Source organism: Carassius gibelio, chromosome B7 (assembly GCF_023724105.1).
Source record: "Carassius gibelio isolate Cgi1373 ecotype wild population from Czech Republic chromosome B7, carGib1.2-hapl.c, whole genome shotgun sequence".
NCBI classification, from domain to species: domain Eukaryota; kingdom Metazoa; phylum Chordata; class Actinopteri; order Cypriniformes; family Cyprinidae; genus Carassius; species Carassius gibelio.
In genome coordinates this window covers 7,289,067-7,306,712 of record NC_068402.1, presented here as the reverse complement: position 1 = coordinate 7,306,712, position 17,646 = coordinate 7,289,067, and the positions used below count along the sequence as shown (strand labels likewise).

General features: G+C 36.6%; 1 protein-coding gene across 1 annotated transcript in view; it reads left to right on the top strand.

The window, feature by feature from the left end:
- Positions 1-17,646, top strand: part of LOC127962597 (metallophosphoesterase MPPED2) — a 48,968-nt gene that overhangs the window by 8,107 nt on the left and 23,215 nt on the right. The window contains exons 3-4 of the mRNA XM_052562224.1: positions 5,334-5,515; positions 12,409-12,634. Coding sequence (XP_052418184.1) covers positions 5,334-5,515; positions 12,409-12,634 — 408 coding nt within the window. The remainder of the gene's footprint in view (positions 1-5,333; positions 5,516-12,408; positions 12,635-17,646) is intronic.

Below are 17,646 nucleotides of genomic sequence, written 5' to 3'. Positions count from 1 at the left end.
AATAATTCATAGTTGATGTTTATTATACAATATGGTATTGTCACCATTTTTATAGACTGAGTAATCCTCTGGAAGCTGTACAATATAGCTAGTCATTTTTACCACACTTCACATCCTGTCTAATAACTTCATTTAGATTGTTTTATTTTACACACGTCAGTGGTGAATCTGAATGATGTTTTTTAGCAAAGGGCTAAAAATAACATGAAAAGTTGAGAGGTAGGCGAAATATGAAATGAAACTGCGGTTTTAATTTTGAACAGATTTTTAGACTTACAATACAGCAGATTTTTTAATAATAACACAACCCGTGGAAATACACAGTGGTTTCCAAAAGGGCTGCAAATTATCATGTTCTAATAGAAATGTTTGTACACGAAGTGTTTCCTCGTTCACCCTCATCCAACCTCCAACCTGTTTTTCCAGCCCCTCTCTCTCTCTCTCTCTCTCTCTCTCTCTCTCTCAATCTCTCTCTCTCTCGTTTTGTGCTCTCTGTTTTAGTCTGAAGTTTATTGAATTAGTGCCGACAGCTGAGAAGCACAAGATAAGATAGAAACGCTGTGTCTCTCTGTCTGAGATGGATTTCATTTCTATGTATGAGGGAAGGTGGTGGACTGCACGTACGGCTTGATGTTTCTTCACCAATAGCAGTACAATCCTAGCTGCGTGAGTGGAAAAGCCAGTAAATATTTGGCTCCTCTTGATGATTATCATTATAATTTTTATTCTTTGTCCCTGGTTCATGGAGCTTCCTGCCCCTGCTTGTCTTACACACACACACACACACAGACACACACGTGGCCCTGAGTGAGGCAGATAAGGCTGAAAAGTCCATTTCCTGCTGCAGATCAGTGCAGTGGCGGTGCTATCATCATCAAAGGCTTGACTGCAGGGCACTCTTTTCACATCCCTGTGCCCCACATCTACAAAACACGGCCCTCTGAAATATTCATACTGTACATAGAGGGTTCAGTCTCTCACTCTCGGTCACTCTCTCACCAAATTCCTACATTTAAGAAGGAATCTTTCCATGGCGGGAGAGAAATGCGAAATATTTCCTTGAAGTCTGTGCAGAGCTCTGATTTATCCTTCTATGAAGACATTACATTCCTTTTTTTAATTGCTGTAAAATATACTTTTTAGTTTTTTTTTGTAGTTTTTTTTTTTTTTTTTTGATTTGACAGATATAATGTCCTATCTTGTCTGTATCATATTCGTGATGTTGTTATACTTGTGAGGTTAAATCAATAAGAACTATTCCAGTTAGTATAATTGTTGTTTAAAAATGAACATTAATATTACATTTTTATCATCTCTATGTTAAACATGTGTAAACATCACATTGGTGATGTTATTATTTGGATATTTTAATATTAATGCAGCAACCTGATTTTATTGTTAAAACAGGTTATTGTTTTTAATTCCAGGATCATTTTCATTTATTTATTTGTTTAGTTTCAGATAAATGCAAAAACACAATAACACAAAAATAGAAAACAGGTGATTTTTCCATGCATAGACTTAGTTGATAGATTGTAACCTCAAAAACCACTGCCAAAATACCATCTCATTTACCAGATATATTGATCTGCAATTAATTGTTTGTCTGGATTTGTGTCCGTTTTGTAATTTGATAATGATTTCAATTACATTAGCGAAGAATAATATTAGAAAAAAGAATGTTTCTGACTAACATAAGAAGCCAGATAATGGGCATCTGATGTTAATTAGCAGCTGGAACACTGCCTTTAAACCCATAGAGCAGAGGTCAGGCTCTAAATTAACCGCCTATTGACCGGACAATCAGTATGTCATAATGAGTGCTGGGGTGGGGGACAGAGGGTCTAACGTAATTATTCTTTTCTTCTCATTGGACAGCAGGTGCCTCTGTGCTGTAAAGCACACTGACTTACATTTGGGGTCACTATGTAAATCTGCCTATGTAAGTACTGATTGAAAAAGAGAAGTTTAAACCTATTTTGCTCTGATAACAGTCCCTTTAGACATAATCTGGAAAATTTGCTCGATGCTAAACAACCAATCAGAGCAGGATTTTCGACCAATGAGAGTGGGCAGTGGGCGGAGCTACCCAGCACAGCATACAGAAATAGAAACCAAGCAATCAACAAAATGTCACTCATTTTTAGCTCTGATTGTGACTTGATTGACACAAAAACTATGATTTGTATGCCAGATGTACCTTTTATCGGATATAATTAATCACTTGTCACTTTATTTCTTCCCATGAGGACTGAGGGCGTTATGTTAACTGTGCTATAAAAGGAAAAAGTCAAAATAGAAACCAGCTAATTGTTTCCTACCTTACTTTTGTAGTGCTATTTACAAATTTTTTGGTTATTTCTTAGAATGGAAGAGCGATCCACAAATAGCATGCGTGTGTTCGGTTCTCTGAAGTAGATGAACTGTCTGTGGCTGTTTTTGAAGCTTTGATACAGTTCAATCGTTTGTTGTTCCTGAAGGTTAAAGAATCAAGTGAGCGCTGTCAAATCGAGTATCTTTGAACAGAAATCAAAACGCTTTCCTGTGCAATATGACACATGTATCTAATAAAAGAGCCGCGGTGCATCCGGAGTCTAAACCTGTGTGTTTTATAAAGGTCTTTTCCTGGCATGAGGAAGTGTGTGCTTCTCATATCTAAGTGTTGTTTTTACCTTACTTTTACTGTGGATTCAAACGACGGTGTCTTTATTCCCTCACTTTCATAATATATATCTTTCCTTTTTCGGTTTCACACACTCTCTCTCTCTCTCTCTCTCTCTCTCTCTCTCTCACACACACACACACTCACATTCCAGTTTTCCTCTAATGCAATTTCAGTGGCTTCATAAGCCCCTGGTCCGAATAATCCTTTCTATTCTCCCCCCGCCTAATGAATATTTAAAAGACTGAATGAATATTTAAAACAATGAGCAAATATTCAAAAGGCTCCATCCGGTCATGGCTATATTTGTGGCTGCGGTGATTTCGTTTTTCTTTTAGAAAGCTAAGCACCTTGAGTAAATGTTTTGTCAGGTACAACTTGCTTTATGGAAATAAATCGGTTTTATTCAAGTGGATATATATTTAAAAATCAATGAATCAACCGGTTTTTAAGGGTCAGGAAGACTTAGTTTTATGCTCACTGGTTTGATTTACATGTAAAAGTTTTTTTTTTTTTTTTTTTTTTTTTAATGTGCCTCAACTGATTATTCACAATTCATAAGAAGTGTCTTAAGAAAGCAAATGTCCATTTTTATTTCATGTTGGCATTAAAATGTTGGTTTGCTTGTGAAACAAATCCTTGAGTCGCATGTTCAGGTGACTGCGAACTGACAGACATGCAGCTCTGTTTCCATGTGGAAAAACCTTGTTGACTCTAATAGATTCATATGACTGTGTGTGTGTGTGTGTGTGTGTGTGTGTAGGCCACAGAGTTCAGCACGCCAGCCGCTTCCATAACTAGATCTGTCGAGTCTTTTATATATCCGTGGCTGGCCTGACCACCACAGACCACATTTAATCAATAATTGTGTATGTGTGTGTTTGTGTGTGTGTGTGTGTGTGTGTGTGCGCACGGGCCTGCTTTTATTTACTGCATTGTGATCAATAACAAATATTATTTTCCGTCTGCCTGTTTCTCTCGCTCTCTCTCTCCTTTTTAAAGTGTCATGATTTTCTGTGCAGGTGGTTCATTTCAGATATGACTCGGTCATATAAATGTAATCACAATTCAGACCGATGCACGAGCCAGTGATGATGGAAAATGGGCGGATTTTCTTTTCTTCTTTTTCTTCATTCTTCCGTTTTACTTTATTGTGTTTGTTCTTCCTTATATATGTCTTTGTATATTTCTTCTTTTTCTATCGGTCTTCTTTTTTGTCGACTCGCTTTTTTTCTTTTCTTTCATATGAATCTATTCTCTTTTATGTACAACTGCTTAACATACTTGTTTTCCTTAATGGAATTGTGTGTGTGTGTGTGTGTGTGTGCGTGTGTGTGAGAAAGAGAGAGAGAGAGAGAGAGAGAGAGAGTGTGTGTTGTGCACAGCGGCCCACCTCCCTTCCTAAGGTCCTTTATATTTTTAGTCGGACAGGAGATGTAAGTGTTAATTAGAGAGCCGAGGGCTTTTTGTCGACTGACAACCCTTTTAGTAATGAAATAATAGTTGGGGGGGTGTGCGGCTTATTGCACGTTTCTGACTTCAATTACAGCCAAGATCCTTTTTTCATTCCTTTTGAGTTATAGAGGAGAATTTCTTCCACCCGCGTCCTCCCCCCAAACTATCTTTGGGAAAATAAATAAAAGGATGTTCAGACAAGAAGAGAGTGATTCTCTTAAATAGACATCAAATGTGAGAATTTCTGAAGGCTGCTTCCATTTCCAGAGCTTCTGCAACAAAAGATTCTGCTCTAGGTTTCACTTTTTCACAAAAGCTGTGAATGCAAATGAGAAAATGTTTCTGCTACAACAGGCTTTTTTTTTTTTTTGTATTCCAATTCCAAAATATCAATCTATCCATCTCTTGTTCTATTTGTCTGCCTACCTACATACTTATGGACATAAACAAAATTAATAATACTTGTATTCCAGATTATAAGAATATAATTTATGCTTGGTCTTTATATTCATTTAGATATTGATAATTAATTTAAGAATATTTAGGCTATAATGTATAATCTATTAGTGCAAAGTTTGGGGTCGGTAAGTTTTATTTTATTTTTTTGAAAAATAATACTTTTATTCAGCACGGATGCATACTATTTGACAAATAGGACATTTCATATGTTTAAGAAATTATCATCTTTTGAACTCTTTTCATTTTCATACTGAAAATATGCTGTTTTCAACATTGATCATAATAAGAAATGTTTCTCGAGCACCAAATCAATCAAAGTAGAATGATTTCTGAAGGATATCGTAAATTAAAATAGAAATCAGCGATTTAAAATTCTAATAATATTTCATAATATTTACTGTTTTAATGTACATGCAGCCTAGGTGACCATTAAAGACTTCCTTCAAAAACATGACAAAATCTTACCAATCCCAGACTTAAGAAATATGGTTCAATTCCAGTACTATCACAAATCCAGTTTCTTAATGTTTCCGTCACACATGCATCTGTTCTAGATTCAATCCTTTGCCGCTATAGTGATACTTCTTCATTCACTAAATTTGTATTTTGTGTGGTTTGTTCTGTCATGGTAGGAGCATAGCAATGACAGACTGCTTTTAAGCACGTCACTGAGCTCATGCGGCAGTTGTGTACAGTTATTTCTGCTGATTTTCTCCTTCTCTTTCTCTCCCTCCATCTGTCTCTCTCTCGCTCTCAGGGTGGACCCCACCTCGTACGACAGTCCCAAGCCGAGTGGCCACACGCGTTTTGTGTGTGTGTCGGACACACACTCTCGGACAGATGGCATCCAGATGCCTTACGGGGATGTTCTGCTGCACACGGGGGACTTCACCGAGCTGGGCCTGCCCTCGGAGGTCAAGAAGTTTAACGACTGGTTAGGTAAAGAGCTGCGATTAACCACCGCTTAACCCCTTGCATCTCAGCTGACCCTCACACACACGCAGGGTTTAGCGACGTGTGAAGGGGTGGTGACAGGTTTAGTTTCTCCTTACAGAATCTGTGTTCAGTGGGCTGTCCGTTTCATTACTGAATCTTTTTTTCTGTTCAGTGAGGAATTCTGGGTACTCTTAGTCATTTTGTGAGATTTTTTTTTTAATGCTGGTTTTCCTCAACCTTTAAACAAATTATTGGTCATAATTTGTACTCATTACTACTGTTTTTACTGTAAAGTAATTCGGCAACGGTGAGTGTAATTAAAAAAAAAAACTCTTAAAAACATTTTTGTAAAACTTAAACAACTCTGAACTTTTGAATGGTAGTGTATCTGTGCCACTGTAGCTCATACTGATTGATTGATACATATTTATAATCCAGAATCCTTTACATTTTTATGTTTGCTTTTATGTAATTTTTACTCTGTAATTCTGTCTACAGTAGAAGTCTCCAGTGTTGCCAATAAGCCACACTTCAGCGACAGTAAAATGAAGAAAAATCCATTGAAAATAATAGTATATCTAATTTGATCAACAAAAAATCAAAATTAACAAATTAAAAATTAACTTTTACTATGTTGCACAAAAATGTCAAATTTACAAAACTCTATATAAAAAAACAAAAATTTTAATTTAAAGAAGTAGGCTTTGATTTAACAGTAACAATTTGTTAAAATGAGCAAACTAAATTAATATGAAAAATATATTAGTATAGTATACTCTGCTTCTTATAATCATTGAGATCTATTTTGATCTTTTTATCTGGTGTAGACATGGTGTAAGAATTATTTAGTATTTTCTACAAGACTTTCTAATTACTGATTCATAGGAGAGCAATGGAACTTCATTAGCAACTAATTATGCTTATTTATGTAGGGTTAAATTCAACATGGTTTAACGTGTAGGAACAATCCTCTGAGAAAAATATGTAGAATACAGATGAAGAAAAAGCTGAAAATTGTGAGGATCAGAATTTTCAGCTTTGTTTACTTATTCAGCCTAGAGGAAAGAGTCAAGATTTTGTTAACATTTTACACAAATTGGTATTAAATGTTGGGTTTTAGAAACCCTTAGCATAAATTGCTATTTTATAGGCAGTTGTCTGCTGATTAGCAGTATATTAGATAACCAGCTGTCAGAATAGCTATTGAAAAAGTACATTTCCTGACAAAAAAGTATGATTTGTTGTCGACAAAGAGCCCCAGATCGTAGCCAGCTTGCAGCACGTGGCCGTCATGGATGTTGTTACTGTGACACACTGTGAGATTGATAGATTTGAGATTGAAACATCAGTCCTGACTTCCATAACTCTTGTTAATATATCTGTTTGGAAGCCCTTGATGCGTGACGTGCTGTCATTAGTTTGAGCATAACACACATATACACACACAATCTGTTATGTGCTGTGTGTTAGCATGCATGGAGTTTGTAATTTGCATAAGTCTTGGCTTTCGTAATGCATTGCAAATCTCATTGTATTCTAGGAAATTCATTTTTTTTTCATTTCAGTTAAGAAAGTCATACATTTCTCGGGATTTGAACTGTGGGTTATTTGAGTTTAAATTAAGCTTTTATATTGTATTTTGTTTACAATATATTTTGTTTATACATTTCTTTCATGTGGTTTTTTGTTTAGTTACCATGACTGAAAGAAATTAAGCTAAAATTATAAAACCACTCTTTTTACCATTCTTTTCAAAATACTGTGGGATTACTTCAAAGTACTGCACACCATGGTATTGCCATGGTTCAGGTCAAAAAAAAAAAATTCTTAGTGATGTTTTAGTTGTTTTCTTGAATAATTCTGTTCTTAGAAATGTAGTGTAGAAGGTTTCTGTTTTTGTTTGTTCATGTGTGTAGTAGTGATGGGAAGTTCGGATCATTTTACTGACTCTGAGTCTTGTTTGCATGAATTTTGCACATGCACGACTGAACAAGACCCATCACTAGTATGTAGTAATTCCTGCACCTCAAGTCCTATGTGATCCTGTGATTTAGTTGAGGTGTAGATCAAAACACGTGATTAAATCAAACGTTTGCCGACATCCAGAGCTCTGTTGGTGCCGAGGGTTTGGGATGCTGGCATGCACCGGACACAGACATAAAGAGATCACACTGACCCGTGAAGCCACTCACACTGCTGACCTTCAGACCAGCGAATCCAGTGTGATGTCATACTGTTTGTATGTGTATCCATGTCGCCTCTCTACATGAGCTGTGTGCCACAAGCAATGTTCGGGTGTTAGAGAAGAACTAAATATAAGTAAAAAAAAATTGTACTAAAAGTACTAAAATTGCAAAATGTAACTTTGTTAAAAATATTATAACACTAGTTCAGCTGGTTTCAAAATAATGCTTTTAGATGCTAGTATTTCAGTCAAGTAGCAATTTAGCAAGCATTGCGAAACTTTTTTTGTCATTTTGATGTATTGCGATTACTTTCGCAAGAACATGAACATGGACATTTCCAACTATGCAAAATCAATACTGTACGTAATTTCTTTCTAAAATGTTTCAGACCATTAAGTGACCAGAAATGGAAGTTTTCCCGCCAAAAGTAGCATAAACTGTCGGTTTTCTCTTTTATTGAGCAATGATTTAAAGAAAATCTTGATACGAAGTTAGTTCAAAGTCAATATGGTTGCAACTTGGTGTGAACAGTTTGATTCAGTGAATAGGTTCATTCAGAAATTAGATTCACTGATTCATATCATATACTCTATATAGTTTTTTTGCTAAATGACAAACTACTTTGCTAGAAAGTAAACAAAGAAAATGTACAAAGTAGTTTGTCATTATTTTCAATGCAGTGTTTATAGGTTATTGTATTATAGATTATGTATTTATGTTTTTTGGACCCACACAACTGTTATTGCTCCATTTTTATGAGAACTTTCTACAAGATATTGTCCTCATAAATATCTTCAATATAAAAGTGCTGCACCAAAATTAGCTTCTTCAAATTTCTTTAGTAGCATGACAGTAGTTCAAATGTTGTCAATGTCAAATCTGAGTCTGAGGGTGCAAAAAATCTAAATACTGAGAAAATCAACTTAAAAGTTGTCCAAATGAATTCTTAGCAAAGCATATTGCTAATCAAAAATTAAGTTTTGATATATTTATAGTAGGAAATTTACAAAATATATTCATGGAACATGATCTTTACTTAATATCCTAATGATTTTTGCCATAAAAGAAAAATCTACAATTTTGACCCATACAAAGTTTTTTTTTTTTTTTTTTTTTTTTGGCTATTGCAACAAATGTTCCCCAGTGACTTAAAACATTTGTATCAACTTTTTGTGCTCCAGAGTCACGTTTAGTATTTCATATGTATTTAGATCCTAATTTTTGGGCCTACAAAACAATTGCTGCTCTTTCAAATTGTTTCTCCAACATATTCAGTGTAGAATTGATGACTACTTTTTACTATAAGTTGATCATTTAAATAACAAGTGACTTGAATCTTGGCAAGTTGCAATTTCAAAGTAGTTTCTAAGACACTTGTATTTGTATTTGCAGGAGCCTGGTTTTTGATGTCACAGGCTCTTAGTTTGTCCTTCGTGCTGTCATTCTACCCATGCATACTCTCGTGTCACACGCGGTTGAAATAGTGCATTGGAAGACAAGAAACGGAGAGAGCTGTCGGCAATCTTTCCATCCCTCCATCTATCAATGTACTTGACACCACTTTTTTTTTTGTATCTGGCATGTGACACCCAGCAGCTTTTGAAGTGCCTGGTGGTCAGAGAATGCACCGACTTTCTTATTATTCACGTCTCAAAGGAAACCTGACGATGAAATTATTTTCCACATCATCGCTTTTTGTTGTAAACACACAGCTGGGCGCTGATAGATAACCTCATGATGGCTGAAAGCTGTCTTCTGTCAAAAGCCATGTTTGAAGAGGAGAGTTTAGTCGGTTTAAAACAAATCATTCCCTCGAACATGACGCGATGATGGAGTAGTTTATATAAGCCTTTTGACAAACTCCATAAGAAAGTTGCTCAGATGAGCCTGAAGTGGATCGTCGGGAAAAAGAATCTTTGTGTTTTCAATGTCTGAGCCAAAGCATTCCGGTTATACAGTATTTTCCGGAGAGTTCCAGAAAATAAATGCTTGCGTCTCTTTCCAAGGTCACTTCTTTGTTCCTTAGCAGTAGGGGCTAAATGATACAGGAGAAAAAAAAAAAAACATGAAACGCCTCTATAAATTAAACTTCCAAGTGGTGTTGTTTATTTTAGGCCGTCTAAATACTGCCGGTTTTCTCATTCCTCTCCATCTCTTTTTTTTTTTTTTGAATTTGCCTCATTCACTATGCATTTTCGTGAAGCGTAGCTCACTTTTGTTTGTTTTTCTGGCACAGAAAGCCCGGCTGCTAATCGTTGTCATTGATCATGGTTTTTGTTGATAAGTGGGATCGATTCTCAGGAATCGTTTGCTGGGAATGAGGTTTCTTTGCTTAAGTTCAGTACTGCTCGATATCTTGCCCGTGAGATCTGACCTGTACTCCTCCGTGTGGGATTCACGGATGCAAACATGGATCTGTGATCCGTAAATAAGGAGCTTTTTTAGGTCTCGACTTCGTTTGTCTGAGTTCACTGGTTATTTCTTTGATCAATGCAGGACAGCCGATAGATCCAATGTCCAATAGATCAGCTTTGTGCCTTTGTTTTGCAGTGTTGTGAGGGTGGAAAAAGAAAGTGTTTGCATGTTTTTAAACTGTCAATGCTGAGATATAGATATAGCTAGCCTTAAAATGAGAATCGTGCACTCATTCTCATGTCATTGCAAACCTGTATGACTTCTTTTTTTGTTCTTGTATTAAACAGGAAAGGTTTATTTTTAAAGAATATCCTGCTCTTTACAATAGGCTTCTCAAATGACACAAAATAATTACAAAACTTTAATTAGTCTTAAATTAGTCCATATGATTCATGAAACTTGCCATAATTTGAGTTCTTATTTGCTAAAAATCTTCTGCGGAGACCTGATCATTGATTCAGTAGGAACTCGAGAGTCAAATCAGTCAGATTCATGAACAAATCATGTAAGCAGTAAGTTGCTAAATAGCATAATTTGTGGCTTAATAAGACACTAAATTAAAATCAAAATATCTCTTCTAAATTTTTACCCGTCATACATCGTTTTGTGGATTTATGAACCAAATAAACTGATTCATTGGAAATATCTGAGTTCAAATAAAAGTTTCATTCACAAAGAAGATTGTCACGATTTGGACCATTTTAATGATGCTTTTTGACCTTTTTTTTTTTTAGCTTGACACCCCCAGTTCTCATTTCCTTTCATTACACAAAAATAGTTTTTATTCTTAAAGCATACTCTTTAAAAAAATGAATCTTTTGTGTTAACGTAATAGAAGAAAATACGTCATGCTAGTTTGGAAAAATATAATGAAGAGTAATGTCATTTTTGGCGAACTATTGCTTTAATTCATGATTGAACGTTTGGTGATTTGTGCTGTTGGGCTTTCTGGTGCCATTTGCTCTTTGTTTTTAATTCTATTCATCAAATCCCACATGTTTTTTTTTTTTTTTTTTGTGCAGCGGTTGAAAAACTTGACGAATGTGATTGCACCGCTCTGTTTTCAACAAAATACACATGTTCCCTACCAGTCATCCTTCAGTTTCAGATGTTTACGGTGTGTAGTTTATTTTCACTAATTTGATTTACATTCATTACGCGCAGCCATTGCCAAAACTGTGCCCCGCGCTGGTCCTCTGATGTAAATCAGATTCAAACACTGAGGCTAAACCCAGATTCCTTTGACTGTAAGCGCTTTCCCATACGCTACATACCTTCCTATGTATTCCTCTGTAGCTTCTTCCAAGTAATAAACAGAGTTTATATCCACAGTCCTCTTCGAAAAATACATTTTGATGGCAATAAAATGTTGTAAAAATCCCTGCGGGGATGCAGAAGATGCAGTCGGTGGGGAGGTAATTGCATTCTAGGCCTCTTTCCGCCATGGAGATGCTGGCATGAAGCTCGTCCGCTGGGGGATTGTGATTCGGTTTTGTGCGACGGGAAAGCTCCATGTAAATGGATCCGTGATGGCGTTCGGCTGACTGCGGACCGCGGAGCTGAGAGATGGGCTCCTGTTATTAGATTAGACTGGGATTTATGATATATCCCAGTCTATATAGTGCCGAGCGCATGGAAGGAGCAAGAAAGTAAATTAAACTGCTAGGAAAGTGTTTACTTTTAAATCGGGTTATCTTTTTATTTTCTTTATGCTTTCGGTCAAGCGTTTTGCTCCTTTCTGATGCCTTTACAGTTGAAGATTTAATAGGTTTTTATTGTTTTCCAAAAAAGACACACTTCCAATTCAAATTGTGAAAAGCCTTTATTAAAGTGGCTATTTCACACTGTTCTCTTTCATGAAAGTGAACAAATAATGGGCTACGAACAGCACCTGCAGACATATTTCATAGAGCTTCTGATCAAACCGGATTTTGACTTTTATTACGTCTTTGCTTTTTTCATTTTTAGTCCCATTTTGCTTTGAAAAGCACCTCGTTTAATCTGTTTTTGGTTGGTGAAATATTGTGAGTTGTTTTGTTCTCAAACTCACTCCGCATTTGAAGTGTTCCATATGTGTTATGCAATCCCCTGAGCGACGGACTGTGTGTTTTCCTGTCATATAGAAAGAGAGGGTCGCTCTTTTTGTTTGAGTTCTGTGAAGAACCACTTCCCCTGTTGCATTTTCCCTTGTCACAGTTGTTCTAAACCAGTCCTTTAGTTGCCATTATTTGCTGAATATGAATATCTAGGTTTAATGTTCTGTTTTAACATGTATGCTTTTCTGTGGTGTTGCAGGCAGCCTTCCATACGAGTTTAAAGTGGTGATCGCTGGGAATCATGAGCTGACCTTCGATAAGGATTTCATGTCGGAGCTGGTCAAGCAGGATTACTATCGCTTTCCCTCCGTGTCCAAGTTGAAACCCGAGGACTTTGACAATGTTCAGTCTCTCCTGACAAACTGTGTTTACCTGCAGGACTCTGACGTCACCGTCAAAGGCTTTCGAATATATGGCGCGCCATGGTAAGTTGTTGTCGTCATCATCATCATTCCTTTTTTGAAGATTTATGTTGGTTTATCAGTGTTTGACAATGTCAAATTTTTTTACCAATTAACAGACTTAAGAGAATTTGCATCAGTGATTTAGTCTTTTTCCAGGTTTGAGTTCACAACGACTTAAGATTAGATACGTCAACTTCTGTAACGTATCTCAGTGGGCAATAATACGGGATAGAACGCGATATTTTCAGTGGGTATTTGATTCAGTTATCATGGTCTGATATTATTATTCACTACTGATTTTTGCATAATTGATTTCCTTTCCATACATTTTTACGAAGTTAAATCAGCAGGAAAGGTTTCGTATATGGGAAGCATTGGCTAAAATAAGTCTGTTATGCATTTATACATTAAGTTTATTTGTATTAAATTTGTAAAATATTATTACAACTTAAAATAATCTTCCTCTATTTAATTTTTTTTTTAATGAAATTCATTCCAGTGATGCAGCGCTGAATTTTCAGCATTATTACTCCAGTCTCCAGTGTCACATGATCCTTCAGAAATCATTCTAAAGGCCCGTTCACACCAAGAACGATAACTATAAAGATAACGATATTAGCGTCCACACCAGCGAACGATATTGTCTGTGTATTCTAAGCGGACGCATGTCTGCTGCTTTAAATTCTCGAGCTCATTACAGCAGGATTGATTCTGATTGGTTGGCAATGTTTTTATCGTTCATCAGGAAAAAAAAAATGTTCTGAAAGTGATTCCAACGATATCGTTTCTATTTGCCTTTATCGTTATAGTTGTGGTGTGGACTCCGCTATTCTTTAATATTGAGAACGATTTTTAGAACTATATCTTTATCGTTATCTTTATAGTTATCGTGCTTGGTGTGAACGGGCCTTAATATGCCGATTTGCTGCTCAAGAAACAATTTTAATGCTTGATATTTTAATAATGCATTTTTTTCAAGATTATTTGATAAATAGAAAGTCCAAAAGTACAGCACTTATTTGAAATATAAATCCTTTAGCATTATAAATATCTTTAGTATCAGTTTAATGTATCCTTGCTGTATAAAGGTAATTATGGAATTAACAAATACCAAGAAACAACATGCTCAGAAAGTTAATAGTTAAAATACTGTAAATATGAAATTTTGAATCCATATGAACTTTCTAAAGCTCTTTTGATGTCGTTTCTGTGCCACAGCACATTAGTAAACAAGCGGCCTGAGAAAGCACCTCCGCGTCATTCCCATACTCCATCCCCGTATGTTTGAATTTCCTGGGATGCTCTGATCCTCTTGGAACCTGCGTGTTTTTCTAGCGCTGCTGTGGGAATCGCTCGCCTCGCGCTCTATTGGGCAGCCCATTTAGCTGCACCTCTGCCCTACTTCCTGTTTTCCTAGCGTCCAACTAAAAAGATAGAATGGCCCTGAACTATAATTATCCCGCACAACATCTTTAATGCTTCCTGGCATTTTCTATTTTTACGTCTTGCCCCTTAGACTCTGTTTTCCTGTGTGTTTTTTCCCCTCTTAAGAGCCATTGTGAGATTCACCTCTTGCGCTGTCTTGTTTTTTGTCTATAATTAGCTGTGAAATGAAGTTAAAGAGGGCGTTGTAGAGGGCAAACCTGCAAAATATAGTGAAACAGACAGTGGGGAAGCGGAAAACAGAGGGAGGAAGTGGAGAAGGAAGGAAGCAAGCCCCCCGTGGCCCTTTAGCGTGAAAGCTGCTAAATGTCTGTTGTGACAGCGTGGGGTCTTGTGGGAAACAGGGAGGAGGGGCCTGGTGGGTGGATACTGATAACTCACACACACACACACACACACACACACAGATGGTCGTGAGGTGGTCAGTATGACCGGCAGCGCTAAGTCTCTCTATAAAACCATTTGGGTGGCCCTGGTGTGGCATGTGTCTCATCTGGCCAAGAAATTTGAGAAGCCGGCTAATTTGTATTACCATATTGTCACACCATCGAATGTGTAACATAAGTCACCAGTTCGGTGAATATTGTGAGGGCAGACCGGCCGTTCGCCTCGAGCGCTGCTGACTCATTCCCGAGAGTGAAAACGGAGAGAAAGTGGTCTTAAAAGAAAAGAAAGGTATCCATAAAGCTATCTTGATGGACAGATGGGAGACAGTAATGGCATACTATAGCCCCTTTCACACTGCACGTCGGACCCGCAATATTCCCCTAACATTGCCTGGTCGCCTTCTGTGTGAAAGCAACCACGTCCCGGAATTGATTACCGAATCGAACCCGGGTCGGGGACATAGTAACATTGCGGTAATCGATCCGGAACGAGCGCTGTGTGAACAAAAGCCAGATCTAATTCCGTATCGAAGTGATGACGCGCGTTATCGCGCGACTCTTTTACCGGCTGTTTTGAAGGAAGATCAACATTCGCGACGAACACATATGTGCAAACTGTAATAAAGCAGAGATCAGTTAGTTCCTCACTTTCCGCGCTGACGCAGAGATGGTTTGCTTGCTTCAGTTAAAGTATAACGTGCCAAGCGTTGTCGACTCGTACATTACACGTCACGCGCTGATGTCACGTGTCGTTACGGGATCTTCAAGGGTTGTGTGTGAAAGCACGCACATATACCGGGTCATCACTGGCAGTGTGAAAGTGCCAAATCTAGCGACCAGGGAACAATTACAGGAACACTTTACCCCTGTATTTGCCGGAATGGCAGTGTGAAAGGGGCTTTTGAGACACAGAGACAAACGGTGACAGAGGAAGGGCTGGAAAGAGAGACAGCGAAAGGACAGGTGTCGGAAAAAGAGGAGAAATGCATAAAGAAATCAGAAATTGCTGATGCAGATAGACATGGCGGTGGCTGTATTGATGGGAACACATCATGCACAGACACGCTCCGGGAATCAAATACATCTTCACACCAGGATCTTATCTCACTGAGATATTAAAAAAAGAGGATTTTATATTTTGTAGTTCAGTCTGTTTGAAAAAATCAGATGTGCAGCTAATTGTTTTCAATATATTTTGTGTATTTAATACAAATACATTTATTTTTATAATATTAATGTCACTTATTTAGTAATTTAGCATTACGTGTAAATAGTTGAAAAGTAATAAAAATAATAATGATATTGTAGTGTTGCATGAACCGAGTGAGAAGTAATATCACTTAATAAGTAATTTAACATTAATTTTTAATGAATAGTTCACCTTAAAACGGAAAATAAAAAGTCATTATCTTAACTTTCATTTCATTCCAAACCTGTTATAGTTTTATTAGCAAATCAGTGTTGCTTTAGCATTATTTATATTGATTGAATTACCTTTCATATTTATATTTTCTGCTGACTTTTAATTAGCATTTTTTAATTTTAAGAATGAGTCATTTTATTTTTTGTATTTTTATATAAATCTATATAGATTTATTTTTTATTTAAATTGTCTTTTTTATTGAAAATACAATATAAAGTATAATACTTTTTAGACTATTTCATTATAGTCATATTCCATGTGATGATGATCTGTTGGACATGTACCAGTGTTAAAAGCACCAGTCTTCAGTTCGGGGTGACGTGTTGAGAAAATTAGCAGCCTTAAGCTATAAAAGCCCTAAAAACTGCAAAAAAGAGGAGAAAAAAAACTTTTGAAGATACATGTTTCAGGAAGGGTTGATGTACACTACTGTTTAAAAGTTTGGGAACGATAAGCTTTATCAAATGTTTTTGAAAGAAAACATCGAGGTTGCAGTTCTTTGAACAAAATATAATAAAAACAGGACTACTGTCAAATATTATTACAATTTAATATATCTTAAAATGTAATTTAGTCCTTTTATAGCAAAGCTGAGTTTTTAACAGCCATTACTTTTTAACTTCAATCAATCAATAAAATAATATAAAATAAATGGTAATTTACTGCCCTCAGACTTTTGCACTATAGTGTATATCTTATATCTAAAACTTTGGAAAAGATTAAATAAAGTTATTATAGTGAACTAAGAACCAAGTACAGATGTAATGATAAAGGTTCTAATGCTATAATTATATATATATTTTTTAAGCCAGCTACTGTTTGTATAGCGACAGAGAACCCAGACATCTTTCAGGAAGTGGCCTTTTGTTCAGGAACATCCTGGTGCTTTTGTCTGCTCCACGAGATCAGACCCTGGCCTGACCTCAGAGAGCCACTTCCACAAACAATCTCACACAACACCATAAAACCCTTGGAAATGAAAGGACAAGAAACCATGAACTGAGATAAAAAGACTCAACAGTTGACATATGCACCGGCTTTGATCGACTAAGACCCCCTATGTTTAGATAATGGTCACTCGAGTATGTAAATTTAAACCTAAGAAACTCGAAACATTTCCATTTTCAGGTGGAATTAAATTTGAAGCCATTTCGAAACCAGCATTCAACAAGCGGCTGGTGTTCTTGGGTGATTTTCGAGTTTGAAGGGTTGATGGATGCCTTCAGATGCAGCACGCTGAGTGAAAGCCGTGTGAGGGGTCGAGGTACTCAGGTTTGGGTATTAAGGAGAAGGGTGGGGTGTCTGTCTGTCTGGCTTTTTAAAGCAGTAATCTCCCCGAAGGCCTGACCCGTCTGGTCATGTGATGCAGTTCAGATGGGGTGAGTCCTTCTGCTAGTCAATCTGGGCATAAGACCAGCGCCACTCCCCGGGGGTTAAGACAGACTCTTATACGCTCTTGTGAGATTCAATCCCTTTAAACATCAGAAGAACATTTCAAGCATGTTTTCGTGGGCACAATAAATATTTGCCTGAAAGATGCCAAGCTACGACAGATTTTTGTAGAGTAAAAAAAAATGGCTTTTTTCAATTTATATCCTTACCAATGAAAATTTGAGTGAAATTGGGCCAAAAAAGGTTGATTCATCATCATTCATTTCAAATCTTTGCTTTGTTGATTGAAAGTCATAATGGTAATTGCCAAGTTCTTCTTCTTTTTTTTTTTTTTGGTGAATAAAATATATAATCATATGTAAATAAATGTATACAAATACACACACACA